Source organism: Pagrus major, chromosome 6 (genome assembly GCF_040436345.1).
Source record: "Pagrus major chromosome 6, Pma_NU_1.0".
Lineage (NCBI taxonomy): Eukaryota > Metazoa > Chordata > Actinopteri > Spariformes > Sparidae > Pagrus > Pagrus major.
Genome location: NC_133220.1, coordinates 38,731,867 through 38,749,029, shown reverse-complemented (window position 1 = coordinate 38,749,029; position 17,163 = coordinate 38,731,867). Strand labels below are relative to the sequence as shown.

Here is a 17,163-nt window from a genome sequence, read left to right as displayed (position 1 = left end):
AACCATTCCTGGAAGGGGCTCCCCTGAATTCCTCCAATTTCTCATAATAATTTGTTTTCCCACTATTATACTGGTGTGAATAAAGTCCTTGAATCCGTCCTGAGATCATTTGTTGATCACTAACAATGTAGAGCCTTGGGCTGAAATCAAAGTTAGATCGGGTGATGTTCCTTATACAACCATGAATCTTCAACCAATAGTTCTGAATCAGAGGACATTCCCATAATAGATGAATCAGGGTCCCTTCAGAGCTGCAACACTTCCAACACTCAGCCTTATGTCTAAGCTTAAGCCTAAAAAAACTGGATTGGGGTCCAGTAGAAGCAATTAAGAATCTTAAATTGGATTTATCTAATTTTGATATCTCGATACCCTAGCGACAGTCTCACATATTTTATCCCACTCTTTCTCTGTAAAATTGATGTTCAAATCTGCTGCCTAAATTTACTTAGTGTTTAAGAGATCTTAGCTTTCTGTTCAAAAATCAATGCATAATAAATAGATGCCTCATGTCCCAGGCCCATTATTCTAGTAGTCTAAAGGAGGAAATCTGACTGTTGAGATGGGGCTCCTTTCCCTGTAACATTAAACATATAAATGTTCCAGTTGCAGGTATTTCCAGAAACTATTTCTGGGCAGATTATATTGGAAAAACAGTCTCTCAAATGTCTTCACCTTATTCCCTTCATTCAGATCTGCTAATGTTCTGATTCCTTTTGCTAACCAGTCCTTCCATAAAAAAGAATGCTTATCAATTTTAAACTTTGGGTTATTCCAAATACAGGATTCATAGTTAAAATAAACATTCAAATGAAAGGTTTGAGATATCTTCCCCCTTACACTATAAAGGTTGGCTATGACAGGGTGAGATTGTAATTGAGAGGAAATTTTACTAGACAGTACATTTATATGGGTAAGTGGGGAGAGCAGATTACACTCTATTTTAAACCACAGAGGGGCCATTTCAGGTGGCAGCATCCACTGTGCTCTATGCCTTAGACATAAAGTATAATGATATAATACTAATTTAGGGAGGCCCATTCCACCGTTCTTGACTGACACTTAAAGCTTTTCTAACTTTACCCTGGGTTGTGTCATGATCCTCATCATGGCAGCCCTCCCTTTTCCCTTTATGTGTGTGTTGTCAGTCCCTGTCTGTGTTATTCCTCCTGTGTCTCTCCCCCTGTCTGTTCTGTGTGTGTGCAGGTGGGCGTCCACAGGCAGCACCAGGTGTATCCACTTCTGTAATCAACCCTTCTATAAAGCCTCTGGATTCCCTCCTGCTCATCGCCAGATCCTTTCATCAGTCTACGTGGTTGTTTGCATCCTGGCTCCTCTGTGGTTTTTACCTTTGTGTCCTGCTGTTAGCTTGTGTAGCTAATACCTCTGTGTTTCTCCCACCTCGCCTCAGATTGCTGTGCTTGACTCATGATCTCCCGTTTGTTTCTGCCCTGCCTGCCTGTGGACCTGCCTGCCGGTTGCCTGCTCTCCTGTGTTTCCCTGCTGTGTGATTACGCTCGAGAGACGGACCCCACTGCCCCGTGCCGCAGCACCGCCATTACCTCGTGGCAGACGCCACATCAAGACACTCTCCCTCTCACCCTCACTGGTGACTTCACCAGCCACGTTTGGATCCTGGGACTACGCACCACCACTCCCCCCTTGCACTTGTTTTTGCACATTGAAAATTAAAGACTTGTTATTTTCTGTTAAACCTGTTGTTTGAGTCGTGCATTCGGGTCCAGACTCTGTACAAATCATAACAGGTTGTTTACCATTCCATAAAAACGTTTTGCAAATATGGTCAAACCTATCAAAATATTTGTGAGATATAGCAATGGGAAGATGCTGAAGCAAATAATTTAACCTCGGAATACAATTCATCTTCAGGACATTAACTTTTCCCCCATTATGACAAATATAATGGTGACCACCATTATCATTTCGTAGAGGGTCCAAATCCTTTCAATTATTTTACTAATTTGATGAGGGAAAAGAATGCCAAGATATTGTATGCATTCAGTTGCAATTGAAACGAGCCTGTATGAAATAAAGTTTTTGGGTAGTATGATATTAGTGGAAGAGCCTCCGATTTTGACCAGTTAAACTTATAACTGTATAATTTGGAAAATGTTGTCCAAAAATGCTTCAAGGTTCAAGAGCATGGTTCAAGAGCTAATCAGAAGAGCCCTGGTGACAACACAGATCCCTCCCGCATACCTCTGCCTAATGTAAAATAGGATGAAATGAGACCATTAGTTTGCACTAACGCCTCTGGGTCTGTGTAAAAGATTTCTGTCCATTTCATAAATGTTTGTCAGAAATTCCTCTATAAATATTATGTCAAGACTCTAACAATCCAACAGCTGCTATCTCGCTGGACGCTGAGAAAGCGCTTTATAGAACTTTTGGAATGTATTTCTAATTAAGCCTACTAGATCCGGATGAATAATTGATCCAAGTTCTTTATCCAATCTGTTTGCAAGTATCTTAGAAAGCAGTCGCCAGTCTACTGAGATCAAACTTATTGGTTGGTAACCTTTACAGTCACTCGGACCCTTGTCCTTTTTAAGAATGAATGTAACAATTACTTGGTATAAAGAGGGAGGTAATCTACCAACTTCAAATGTCTCTGCAAGCATCTTTTCAAATAGGACACTTGAATCCCTGGATTCAAATATAGTTTGCCTTGCCCCAAACAAAAGAAACTCAATTTTCTTAGTGAGCATAGTATTGTTCTCATACTTTAGGTAAGTTAATTCTTTCAAAACCCCTTCAGATATGTTCCTTTTCAGTTTGGTCTCAGTGTTTTTTATTTTTCTTTCTTTATCTACCAGCTTAGCAGCATTAACCCTCTTTTTATGAGAGGCATACTGGATGATGAATCCCCTTGGAAAGGCTCTCAGAGGGAGCTGTGGGTACATTGGTCTCTAAATACAATCAAATGTGTGCCCTAAATCCCTCCTTAAACCCTGTCTCTTAACAATGATGAATTAAAGCGCCAGACCTGTGATCTCACAGATTCCTGGCATGGGACCATGTCCAATTTGACTATAGCATGGTCTGTTATCAGGATGCTATCAATACAACAGGACAGTGCAGATGATATTAAAGCTCTAGAAATAAGTAAAAAGTCTATTCTAGAAAAGTCTTTGTGAGCCCCTGAATAAAACGTGTAATCCCCGCCTGTTGGATGGTTTAGCCTATTTAGCCTGTTTAGACTATTAAAGCAGAGTCAGGCACTTTATTCAGTGTTGGTTTGCTACGATCAAGGATTTTATCAAACACATTATTAAACTCTCCACCCAGAATCATGTGTTCAATATCATATAACTTGCTTTATAAATGTATAAAAAAATAATAATCCATATTAGGAGCATATATATTTGCCAGAATCAGGATCTGTCCTGGTATATCTGCCAGTATTATAATTACTCTGTCTTCCTCATCCTTAACCTCTTTCCTGACTTTAAACTGTAGACAATTAATATTGCCACCCCCAACTCTTTGATGAATCAGCAATATAGAATACATGTCCCACCCAATTCCTGCATAATTTAGTTGATTCTTGTGGAGAAATATGTGTTCCTGTAAAAAAAAAACTATATGTTGATTTTTAGTTTTGAAATGCCACAAAATCGTCTTCCTTTAAATTGCAGAACCCAATCCATTCACATCCAGGTGGAGAAGTACAATGTTCCCCCATTGCTATTCATCAGAAACAATATTGTATTGACCATAGAGTAATCACATGTCATTTTCATTTGATGTAGGATCCATGGTGCACAAACAAAAAGCATACAGAAAGCAAACTAATACCAACATAAAGCAAAATACCAGTATGACCTCACTGAACACAAAACACCAAAACAGTCTGCCAAAATCAAGCTACTAACCGAAAAATGTGTCGAAGTAAAACTTAGCTCTAAACCTCTTAGGTCCATGACTGAAAAAAACAAAAAAGTGCCCAAAAGCCCCCTGCTTTGGTTTGGTTTATTTATATATCCGTTCATTTCGTCTTTGTTGTGTCGACAGACTGTGTGAAAAAGCTACCTCGGGTGAAAAATGACAGAGAATCCAGGCTAGCGAACGTTAGCTTCTTTATTGCCCGACTGCTGGGAAAAACACCACCATCAGCACACACAGCTTCTTGTTAACTCCCCCTCAGAAGCCCTGTGTGGTCTCTAAGCACCCCCTATAGGCATGAACAGGTTACAACACAGCACCCTGTGAACAACAGACAACAGTGGCAACACAGTACAAAAGTACCTTCCTTCTCACTGTTATACTTTTTTATCTTTCTTCAGTGTTAGTCACAGTTTGTTCTGGAGTCACATTCTTTCTCTTTGCATCCAGCATCTGATTTACATGTTTTTTTACACGTTCCATTTACAGACACCAAGTATGTTACCGGACCCAAAACATCAGTTATTACACCATCCAACCACTTCTCCCCTCCCCTGTAGTTCTTTACAAGCACTGCCTGACCTACTGGGAAGGATCTGAGTTTCCTCTTACTGCTTGACTGGTTTGGAAAACTATCTGTTTGGACAGGCCGGGACACTTTTGGTTTCACTAGAGACAGTCTAGTGCGGACAAGTCTGTTCAAAAACAGCTCTGCTGGCGTTTGCTTGGTAACTGTATGTGGCGTATTTCTGTAGCTAAACAGAAAATTAGCAATACAATGCTGCAATGACATGCCACCAACTGCTCTGTTCTTGGCTAAGGACTTTTTAAAGTTCTGCACCAATCTTTCAGCCAATCCGTTTGAAGCAGGATGATAAGCAGGAGTTTTAATGTGTGTAACAGCATTCAGCTTAAGGAATGTCTTAAATTCACCAGAAGTAAATTGAGGTCCATTGTTCGTTACCACCTCTTTAGGCAACCCGTATGCTGCAAACAGGTTTCTCAAGACTTCAATAGTTTTGCTGGCTGTAGTGGTCTGCATGTGGATGATTTCAGGCCAGCGAGCATATGCATCCCTAACCACCAGAAATATTTGCTTACTGTTCTCTGCAAAATCAAGGTGTATTCTCTCCCATGGACTTGAGGCTGGCTTCCATGTATGCACAGGTGTTGGGGAAGGCATGCTACGCTGCTGTTTACAAATGTCACACAGATTCACCTCACTTTCAATATCTTCATCAAGGGTAGGCCACCAAAACAAGCTCCTGGAGAGAGATTTCATTTTTACCATGCCCCAACGGCTGTCATGTAACTCTGACAATAACCTGCTTTGTAATCTTTCTGGGACGACCACCCTGAAACCCCAGAGCACACAACCATCCTCTACTGTGAGGTCAAACTTTCATTTCACATATGGCTGTAAAGCCTCCTCTGGAATATACTTTGGCCATCCTGACAAAACAAGGTGCCTCACCTTAGCTAGTACAGGGTCTGACTCTGTTTCTTTTGCAATGTCTTTTGCAGTTAACGGCAAACTGTCTAAGTACGACACTCTGAACAATGGGTTTGGTTTGGGAAACCTGTCATCTAGTATTTGAAGTCTGGATAATGCATCAGCATTCCCATGCTGCATAGATGGTTTGTACTGGATCTCATAGGTATATGCCGCTAAAATTAGGGACCATCTCTGCATTCTAGCTGCAGCTAAGGGAGGTACCCCTGTTTTTGGACCTAAGATCTTCAGTAGTGGTTTGTGGTCGGTCATCAGTGTGAACTTACGACCAAACAAATACTCATGAAATTTCATCACTCCAAAAACCAGGCCTAATGCTTCCTTTTCAATCTGAGAATAGTTCTTTTCAGCTTTAGTAAGCATACGAGAAGCAAAAGCTACAGATTTTTCACTTCCATCTGGCATCGTATGTGAGATCACTGCGCCTACTCCTACTGGCGAAGCATCACAAGCTAGTATAAGCGGCAGATCAAGGTTGTAATGTACAAGGACTCTGTTAGAAAGAAGCTGTTTTTTAGCTTCATCAAATGTCTTCTGGCACGATGCTGACCACTCCCACTTAACATCTTTCTGCAGTAACCCTGTCATAGGGGCTATCAGGGTGGAAAGGTGTGGTATGAACTTTCCATCATAACTCAACAGCGACAGGAAAGACTTGAGTTCAATGGTATTAGTGGGAACTGCTGCCTTGGCTATAGCCTCACATTTCTCCTGTAATGGGTGAATTCCCTCTGCATCAATGACGTGTCCCAAATATGACACACTGTGCTGAAAAAAAAAACACATTTTCCTTTGTTAACCCTGAGGTTGTGATGTTTCAGTCTTTTCAACACTTCCTCCAAGTTTTTTATGTGTCTTTCCATGTCTTGTCCTGTGATCAATATGTCATCCAAATAACAGGTTACACCATCTAGGCCCTGCAGAACTTGATCCTTCAACTTTTGAAATATTGCAGGTGTGCTAGGCACACCATAAGGAAGCCGGTTTACTCGGTACAGCCCTTTGTGTGTGTTTATCGTACTATAAGTACTGTTTTGAACTCTCTTCTAGTTCTACTTGTTGATACGCTTGTGACAAGTCAAGCTTGGTGAATTTCTCACCTCCTGCTAGTTTTGTGAACAAGTCCTGTGGTTTTGGTATGGGGTACTGATCTACCTCAAGCCAGGGATTGATAGACACTTTATAGTGCCCACAGATCCTTACTGACATCAGACTCCATTTTATTTAGTTGGGCTTCAACCGCCTCCCTAAGTGCATAAGGCACAGAGCGTGGTTTGCAAAACTTAGGAACAGCTCCTGCCATGACATGGAGTTTAGCTTTAATTCCTGTTACCTTTCCTAGACTGGGCTGAAATACTTCTTGGTATCTGTCACATAATTCCCCAACACTCTCAGGTGCTACTCTGTGTACAAAAGACCAATCTAGTTTTAACTTCCTGATCCAATCTCTTCCCAACAAGGCTGGACCATTACCTTTGACCACTAGCAGGTTAAGTGTGCGAGTGTTCCCGTTACATTTCACTTTCACAGAAATGTGCCCTCTCACTCTAAGTGCCTGTGCCTGTAGGTTCTCAGCACACAATTTGTAGGCATGAGTTTCACCTTCCTAAACCTGCGTTTGTACAGTTTTTCTGATATTACAGACACGGCCTCTCCTGTGTCTACTTCCATTTTCAACCTTACTTCACTTACCCTCACATACACATGATAGGGTTCTTCACTAACTGTATCAGTTTCAGAAGCAGTGTCCTCACCTTCTGTCCCTATTGAAAACAGTTCAACATCTCTGACATTACCTGCCCGGTACTGAGTAATAAAACCCGGTGCTGGGTTAGTCTTTTCCTTCCTGGCTCATTGTTGTTCTGGTGTGACAGGTGTGACGGTGGGGTCCTTCTGCGGTGTAGCGACGTCCTCAGGCTGACTGTCAGGAGGTCTGGTCTCTCTCTCCGGCATTTCACGGACTTTATCCCGGTCGCTATCATCTGCCTGGGCCATAGCATCCAGATGCCTGGTCCATTTGGTGTGCTTTTCTTTTCTCCCTTCTGGTCGGGATCGACAAGCCTTGGCAATGTGTCCTTTCTTCTTACATGCCCGGCATTCCACCTCCTTAAAACGGCATTCATCTGGCGCATGTCCTCGGCCAGTGCATCTGTAACACGGCTTTGTGTTTTCTTCTGTTTTGGCGCTGGCGTCTTGGAAATGGCATTAGCTTTGAATGACTTGTGTGACCACTGTTGTGCATTCTGTTTTGTCACTTCATGTGCCAGTCCCATCTCATAAGCTCCAGCCAGTGTCAAGTCTTTAGTATGGGCGGCATTCAGCATGGGGTCGCGGAGCTCTGCACTTTTAACCCCGCACACAAATCTGTCTCTGAGAGCATCATCTAGAAATGTCCCAAACTTTAGATGCTAGCTTCCTTAAACAAGCCATATACTCACTTATGGACTCATCTTCTCTCTGGTTTCTGGAGTTAAACTCTGGAGTATCTTTCTGCAATAAAGTTCATCTTTGGCACAAAATGTGTCCACATTAACTCAATAAGCTCCGCCAACTTGTTTTAACGGCGCACACAAGTCCATCAGCAAAGTATGATTCTTTTTGCCCACAACTGTCAGGAACACGGCTTTTGACTTATCATCCCCATAAGTCCGGCCGTTTGCTACGAAGAACTGTTCTAACCTTTCCAAATAGGCTTCAAAACCTTCTTCGTTTTCATCGAAGTGGAGATCTTCACTTTTTCCGAATGCCGCTGCCATCTTCGTCTCGTCTTGACGGAGTTTTCACTTGGCAAAACTCTTTTCACCGTAAGTAAATCCCATCCTCATTGCCAATAAGTCTGTTGTGTTGACAGACTGTGTGGAAAAGCTACCTCGGGTGAAAAACGACAGAGAATCCAGGCTAGCGAACGTTAGCTTCTTTATTGCTCGACTGATGGGAAGAACACCGCCATCAGCACACACAGCTTCTTGTTAACTCCCCCTCAGGAGCCCTGTGTGGTCTCTAAGCGCCCCCTATAGGCATGAACAGGTTACAACACAGCACCCTGTGAACATCAGTGGCAACACAGTACAAAAGTACCTTCTTCTCACTGTTATACTTTTTATCTTGCTTTGTTTCTTTTAAACACCAAAGTCTTCATTACACATTCAGAATTCTTCTAAAATTCTAACCATATATACTAAAGTTGTAACTTTCAACTTAACTTAAAAGATAAAATTCTTATGGCAAAGTATAGTGGAGGTAGCACTGACAAAAATAACCCTTAGAAAAGGCCGCATCTCAGTCTTCCCACATCTTATATCATCATCTGGACAAATTGTCACGTAATTAATAGAGGCACAGTCCAGAGTGGAGTCCACTGCATGTTCTGGGTTGTCAAACACACAAGTTATTTCCATTGGTGAACATCTTCAGGCGTGCTGGGTAGAGCATGCCGAATTTAACCTTATGCTGGTGAATGTCTCAATTCCTGTGTCTCCCTCGAGTAATCCCAGAAAATCATCACCTGTTTGCCGTTCCACATCACCTGTTTCTTCTGCTGTGCTGCTTCCATGATGTTCTGGCAATCCTTATAACGCAGGAAGCGGTCGATGATTGTCCAGCTGTTGTTGTCTCAAAGCTGCCATCTGTGTCCCGAGCCAGTAACCTTGATCAATTTATATTCCCCCAATGGGAAACCAGAGAAGTTGAAATAAATTTGTTCAGGAAGGCAATACTGTTGCTTTTCTCTGCCCCTTCTGGTATGTTGACGAATCTCAAATTATTACGACTGGACTTGTCTTCAGCTTTAGCCAGCCGGTCTGTCACTATCTGTATGTCTGTTTTCGTGGCTACAGGATTAGCCTTCTTGCTAGCTTGTTCGTCTTCTAGCCTAATCACTCGTTCCTTGACCTCTATTATGGGAGCGTACTGATATCTGAAAGTGTTTAAGGATTTTTAAAGGATATTAACCTTAAAGCAGTGAGAGCATAACTTCTAGGCAGCCATCTTCTTCCCCTGCTCACATTGGTCACATTTGGTCAGAACTATAATACATTCATTATTGGACCAAACTTCATGGATGTTTTTTGTGACAAAATAGTATTGTATTGTGTTCTATTCGTTCCATCACAGAAAAATGAGAGTTGTAGAAATCACTGGAACTCAAGACTGCCATGATACACATGTACTTTACAAGTGTATGGAAACTTTTGACCATAACCAGAGGTCTCTCATTTTGGAGCTGTGGATCTAGAAATGTAAGCTTCTCTACCACATATCAGCTACTTCAAAGTAGACAAAACAAAACACCTGAATGTGCCTGAGGAGAAGGACTGCATGTACAAGTGAGAGATTAAATGTAATTAATGAAAAAAGAAGTGCAACTCTGTGCTTTTTGTTGAAAAGCTGAGAATATTTCAACTTCTAAAAACAGCTAGAAAACACGAGGCGCGATGCAAGAGAGGAGCACACACCAGACACAATTTACCAGGAAAACAATGGTTTTGCCATCACGTCACATCTCTAGCTGCTTAATTTCATGGTATTATTAGATCAAATGCTATGTTCCAATATCCATACTTCCATTCTATTTAGTATTCCAGAAAAAGATTTAATATGCATCATTACACATTATGTATATGCAGTAAAATAATACCAAGCCAAAAATACCTTGCTGTCCTACAGCATCTGTCTGTCTCTGTCTCTCTCTCCCTGTCTCTCTCTCTCTGTCTCTGCTTTTCAAACCATCAGTCCAAAACCTAAACACTCTTCATTTACTATTATAAATGACAAGAAGAACAGCAGCAAGAAAATTACATTCAAGAAGCTGGAAATGGCAAATGTTTAGACGTTTTAGCTTGAAAAATGACTTGAAACAAAGTCAGTACTCCTGATTTCTTCAATGACGTGCTCTCTCAAAACTGAGAGCATGCAGTCGAGAAGTTCATTCTGTACTGTCTTAGATGCTCTTTGAAACACAGTAGCACTCTGCAGATGTTCTTGTACTGCTGCATCTAGTGATGCTACAAAATCCACCAGTCCTCTAAAACGTCCACATTTTCTGAATGTACACTTTCATCATGGCCATGCAGGGCTAGTTAAAGGGACTTGGGGCAGGATCAAGAAATAAGACTCAATAGTGACTCGCCAGCCGTTGCGGCCGTTAGGGTAACTGCAGCCATCAGCCGAGCCGACGTGGGAGCGCGCATGAGCTCTTCACAACAGTGCAGCTGATGCCGTCTCATCCCTATTCGTCAGACGCTTGACGCTTGGTCAAGTGCCTTAATGTGAGATGCCAGACTTGTTTTGTATTTTCCAAGTCAATGTTATGACTGTAACTGAAAGTTGTTCAATAAAGTGCGGTTGATGCAGTCTGAAAGGCACGGGCGAAAGCAAAGACGGCATATCGGGGGACAGAGAGATCGTCTCTGATACGGGATTGCTGTGTGTTAGCGGCTAATGTTGCTACACAGACACAAACAAACCGTTAGCCTGTGGCTACATCCAGCTGCTAACGTCACCTCCCGGATAACAGGTCGGGCTGTAGGTCCCATATATAAAGAGACATATTTCTAACTATTCGGTTTCAGACTAAAGGACCGTGTAAAATGCGCAGTCTGTAACTATTCAGTGTTACACAGCGGTGGACTAAGTTACGTGTTTGCAGCTAACGCTACTTTGCACGTTAGGTCACCAAAGTCCTCGGTGATCTCATATGATTTTCAAATCAAGCTCTAAACATGACCTGTAATGTTTTCTTACCTGGTTACTAGGAAATGAGCCATGTCAGCATCTGTTTTCAGTCCCAATTCAAGTTGAAGCTGCCTCCATGAGTCCAACACGTATCCGATGTATATTCAGGTGCCAGCCCGGCTTTGGTCGTAATTTTGTTTCGACTCAGACATGCCGCTGATAAAACCTTTGTTTTCTTCTTAGTATGACTTTATAGTGGACTTTGTGTGATGGTGGGTCGTTTGCTGGCTGTAGCAGAATCCATTACTACCCAAACACTAGTTTGGGTCCGCCGCGTTTGTTTACTTCCTGTATCCAAGTCGAAAGCCGGTCGAGGACGCGCATTCAGTGTCATCTGACGTCACGTCCGCAGGACTGCGCGGGAAATTTGAGCCCGAATTGCAGTACATTATGCAGCACACAGCCTGTTCAAGGCAATGGAGAGATACGTGGGTGGGCTCATTCTTTTTGGTTTTGAACGCTTCATCACCCATTAGCATTAAAAATCTTAAAATGCATGTTTATAATTTCACAGATCCTGCCCCAAGTTCCTTTAAAATGCAGCACAGAACTTTTCAGTCTATAATTTTAGACAAGATGTGCCTGTTTTATTCAACCTCCTCGTTGTGTCTCCAGATCCCTATCTTGTAGCCTTCATCAAGCAGAGCAGCAATATTTACTCTGCCAAACATGCCAAGACTCAGCATTTTCCATGTGGCTCTTGGCTTATTCATGCCTTTTCATTTCTTCTGCAAAGTGCTTTAAATCGGTCATACCTGACTGGATCCATGCTGGTTCGGTTCTTGCTGTTTGAAAAAGGAGGCAGGGATAGGGAAAGAAAGTGCGGACCTCACTGCATGCATTTAGTCACGACTTCTTAGCAAACCAGCCTCATGAAAAAGACCGGGTGTACTGTCTTCCTCTGTCTTGTGCTCGTTGTTTTATCATGATGTCTGGCTGGTCGAGTCTGAGCTCTTTCACTAAGCTTTTCCTGCAGTGTTCTCCTCTCAAACGCTATTGTTTGCAACGACTTAACTGAATTTTCTTTTTCCATTTCGATCTATTCTCAGCAACTCACTATATCATACAACGCTCCTCCAACTCTACGAACTACTACGTCATCTGTTCCTACGTCAACTCCTTTGCGCGCTGTTTATCTCGGCCTTGGGGCAGTGAAAGTCAGCACCCAGCAAGTGAAGTGTGCATGTACAACTTACAACGAGGAGCTATGGCCAAAGATTTTTGCGCCTGGGGCCGGAAATATGTAACCTCTCAGTAACTTTACAGAATGTAGAACATTATTAATCTTATATTTATTGCAGATTATTTTCTTGTCATATTACCATATTATTACCAGAAAAAATGTCTATAGTATTACTTTATAATTTTGCCTTTTTGCTATCTTTAAATGCAGTTCCCCATTACTTCCCTTAAAATCCCTTATTATTACCCTATTACATAAATTTTAGTCTAATATTACCCAGAAATGCCAATTGTTAAGATCAAGTTATTACCCGTCATTACTTTGGTAATAGATGGTATGAGTTAATTATTAGATCTTTTTTGTCAAACTATTACACAACTATTTCCTTGATATTTCTGTGCTGTAATGTAACATGCTACCAATAAACCTCACAGAGAAGTCCAACTGTGTCTTCAAACTTAGAGGATGATGCTCTCTTTTAAAGATATCACTTGATATGGATGCATTTAGATAAAGTAGATTAAGATAAGATAAGATATGAATATATAAAACACAACATAAAATATAAAAATATACCAGTAAAGATGCAAAAAATGCAAAAATTCTAAATGGGTAAGGACAACAATGAGGATTTTAATTTGCTATTTCAAATTACATTTTGGTGAGTTGCATACTATAGCTATGTATTAGAAATGAAATATAGCTGTGTAGGTACAATATCAAATCTCAATTAGGCAGGTGTATATTGTAATTAGAATTCAAAATGCTCGATGATTGCATCAATGAGGTTGCACATTATCTCACGTTTTGTACTGTAAGACAAATAGTTGTACTGTTTGTAATACATGGAAAGACAGTACTCCAGAGACTTTCAGCACTCACTGTGGACATCACAGATATGATGCTACTAGATTTATTGTCAACGCAAGGTAATGAACAATAGTCAAACTGTTGTTGATGCTCGTTTACTGCATGTTATTAGAGTTCAGAAGTATACAAACAAGTCCATTAGTGACTGAAAAAAGTGAATGTTAGATCCACTGCAATATCCAAATTTTGGGTTGCAAATAATTAAAGGGGGTGGCTCTTGTGTATAGTTTAGTAGAAATAAACACAATTATAACATAAATCCATATGTCCCCAAAAAATATAGACCACATTAAGAAACTGTATTAAGAATCTGACCAAACATCAAAACCATACTAGTGGGAGTCCTAACTTACTAAATCCTAACCTGAGACGCCAGGCTCTATGGGGCTATTTAACAGTCAATAAATAACATTATGTGACTCAGCCATTAAGCCATTCAGTTTGTATTAATCAATCATGACCAAACCAACACCCTTTACTAATCCACAGCAATGCAAACAAGGAACAAGTTCAAACATCAGCAAATCCTTCTTGTGCAATAAGCAGTCACACTACACAAGGAAGAGTCCTCTACGGTTGAAGCAATGGTTCTGAAAGGAATTGCTGTTACTCCAACTACCCTTCAATAACACTGTTACAACCTGAAATTACCCAAATTCTTACATAAAACCCATTTGTGTCCCACTAATGTATGTCTTGCACAATGAAAGTCATATGCACTCATTTTTGTCCACCAATGCCTGCTGCATCCCCTGCATGAATTACAATTAGACATATACCTCCCACCACACGTGGTCCCTCCACCAGGGTGCAAACTGACCTTAAAGGCAAACTTGCGGGTGATGTTATCCAAAGGCTCCACTCCTCCGATTTGGAAACTCAGTAGGGGCAAACTCCCTAACACTGTGTCCTCCTTCTCATCTGTGAAGAGGAAAGATTAAAGTTGGAACATAGGAAGAATTAGAGAAACAGAATAACAATCTGTTACATTGGTGCAACTACTGTGTGAGAGAAATAACAACCTGAGCCAGTTCATTGAACCTGCAGGATAAAAGACAACAAAAGGAGAAGGAGTGTCCTGAGAATGGAATAACAGCTTCTCTCCTCTCAGCACAGTTTTTGCTCCCATGGTGACAGCTTCCTAGAATAGATATCCATTATCGTCCGACATTATTGGCTCACACACTCCCACAATCACCACGATCAAGTGGTGATAAAAAAAAAAGGAACAACGTAGAAGGGGAGAACCAGTACTGACTAAATAATGGAAGAAGGCATGAAAATTTTAGGAGATTGAAAAGGAATACACTTCTCTCTCTATGACCTCCTACCTCTTATTTCCCGAACATGGCTCTGTACCGATACTGTCTCTGCTGCTCACTGAGTGTGTTTGTGTTATGTGTGGGTGTGTACATGAGCAAGCTAGGATGGAGAGAGAGAGAGAGAGAGAGAGAGAGAGAGAGAGAGAGAGAGAGAGAGAGCAAATGAGGGCAATGGAGCTGGTAGAGGAGGGGGGTGGGAGGGGTAAGAGAGAGGGGGTGGGGCTTGTGCAATCGTACAATATGCTGATCCCTGCTCTGTGTTGGTGTGTTTGTGTGAGATAATAATCAGCCCATGTGACTAAGTGTTGCAGGAATGTTGACACACAGCCAGCTGTACCTGCTGCTCGTCTGCACCAATGAGACTGGGACACACACACATAAAGGGACAGCAGGTAAACAGACACACTTCCTGCTTGTGTCTCCCACACATATTTGAATGATTTACTGATGTCTTCAGTGATTGTCAATCCAGATGCTTTTGGTTTTATTTATCCAGATCACTATATACCTTAGGGGTATTCAACTAAAATTCAAATAGGTCCTCAAGCAAAGGACCGGAACATCATAATGTCTAACTTGCATTATGATTTAGTGTGATATATATTGAAGTAGCCTAGTTGTTGTATCAATGTCTGCATGTAATCAAGAACTGACTGTCAAATCAAAGAAAGAAAGAACAATTCAAAAACATTTCGACAATATTTATTCACTTAACACTTATCATTTAATTATACAGATATATAATACTGTAGATATGTATTATTTTCTTCTCTCTTTAAGGAAAAGAAGGGCTGCATTTAAAAATAAAATAGTAAACATAAGCTTTTAAAAAATTGTGGATCTTAAAATAAAGTTAATTAATTTTTCAGGTTTCAGCTACTGCACTCATGCACTCCTTGACAACCCCTCCATCAGTATATGGCTTTTAGTATTGACCCAAAATCCAAGCGACTCTGGGGGAACATTCATTAGCACGCTGTTGGGCAGTGAATGAATGGGTCAGGATCCGGGTGAATTGTTTATATTGGGCTCTGAGACTGCTTATTTTCTGTGACCTCAGTTCAGACTTGAGTGGGTATGTTTTGTCAAAAAATGTGTGCTTTGTCTCATAGTGGCGTTTCACATTGACACTTTTTATTAGTGCCACGGTCTCTGAACATATGAGACAGACTGGTTTTGTGCTTACAGTGGGAAGAATGAACATGAATGAGTCCGTCCATTCTGGGTTGAAAGCTCTTCTATCGCTGTCCACTTTTCGCCATGTGTGGTTATTTTTCTCTGTTATCCCCGGCTCACTCATCTCTCTGTCTTCTCTCCCTGTATTGCTCACGTCTTTCCGTCTGTCACTCGCTTCTCACCTCTTTCATCTGTCTGTATTCAGAGTCGCAATGTTTATCGCCTGGAATGCACAGACTTGATTGGCTGAGTAGCATCACATGGGATGGCTTAACTCGCATGCAATTGGTCAGTGGATTTCCTGATCCCAGTACCGTAAAGTCTAAAAAATCTGCGCCGGTCAAAATAGAAGCGCCCCGTCAAAATTTAAAATACTTAAATAATTTATTGACTATAGGTCCAGGTCTGTATAGGATGGCGTCTGGGTCCGGACTCGGACCATGGTCCGCCTGTTAGTGACCTATGCCTTAGAGTGTGTCATCTAATTGTGGCTATGTGGCCATGTAAGCTTAATAGGGAATGGGCGCCGTGACGTCATCCCAGGTGCATTATGGGAACTCGCCGCCATGTTGATGGCTACGCTGCTTCTGTGATCCGCTCGCAGGCGTTGACTTGACTAAAGTTGTGATTTGTTCTGTATTTCACCACTACTTTTCAACTATGGTAAACCGTTGCTGTGTAGTGGGGTGCCACGGCGCCACGCATGATCGCAGTAGGAAAAAGATCGCCAACGGATTAACTTTTCACCGCTTTCCTGCTTGGCGACAGAATCACAGAAGCCAAGTTTCCGAGATAACAAAGGCCCGTAGGATCGCTTGGACCGCGGCTGTTAGACGCACCAATATAACATTCAGCAGTATTCCGATGTCGACGAGAGTGTGCTCCCGTCATTTTCTTTTTGTAGGCCTACGTTGTTGTTTCTCCCATTCAACCGCAACACCACACACATAGCATACACACAGCGATCACACACACAAACAAACGCAAAGGCGTTCACAAGTTGTAACGTAAGGTGTTTGTTGAAATATTATGTTTATATACGTTTTTCGAGACTTTTGCTTTGGTATGATAATCTATCTGAACATAACATTAAGTTTTTATTGTGTTACCAGGGAAACCAGCAAAAGAAATGTATGACTCTCATCCAGACTGGGCACCATCTCTACACCTGGGCCACACTGAGTTAACAGCCACACAGACTGCGCGCTATGAGAGAAAGGAAAGGAGAAAACGGGCAAGGACTGACAGGACACCTGATATGGATGAGACAGTGATGGATGAACTTCTTCCACCAGGTAAATGTTATAGAGCCAGCAGATACAAAACATTATGTTGTTGTTGCAGCTGTATCTGGAACTTTTAAACCAAAACAAATGGACCATACCTGACACAGACTAGTAGAGCACTGTCACCTTTTCAGATGCTTTTCCTGACTCTCATACGCCTTAGACTGAATTTGC

The 17,163-nt window shown here is 41.5% G+C and overlaps 1 protein-coding gene across 1 annotated transcript in view; it reads right to left on the bottom strand.

The window, feature by feature from the left end:
* plekha6 (pleckstrin homology domain containing, family A member 6) overlaps window positions 1–15,747 on the bottom strand; it is a 176,630-nt gene extending 160,883 nt beyond the window's left edge. The window contains exons 1-3 of the mRNA XM_073468089.1: window positions 15,714–15,747; window positions 14,537–14,578; window positions 14,026–14,126 (exon numbers count right to left, since the gene is read on the bottom strand). Coding sequence (XP_073324190.1) covers window positions 14,026–14,126; window positions 14,537–14,578; window positions 15,714–15,747 — 177 coding nt within the window. The remainder of the gene's footprint in view (window positions 1–14,025; window positions 14,127–14,536; window positions 14,579–15,713) is intronic.
* Between the last annotated feature and the right edge of the window lie 1,416 nt (window positions 15,748–17,163).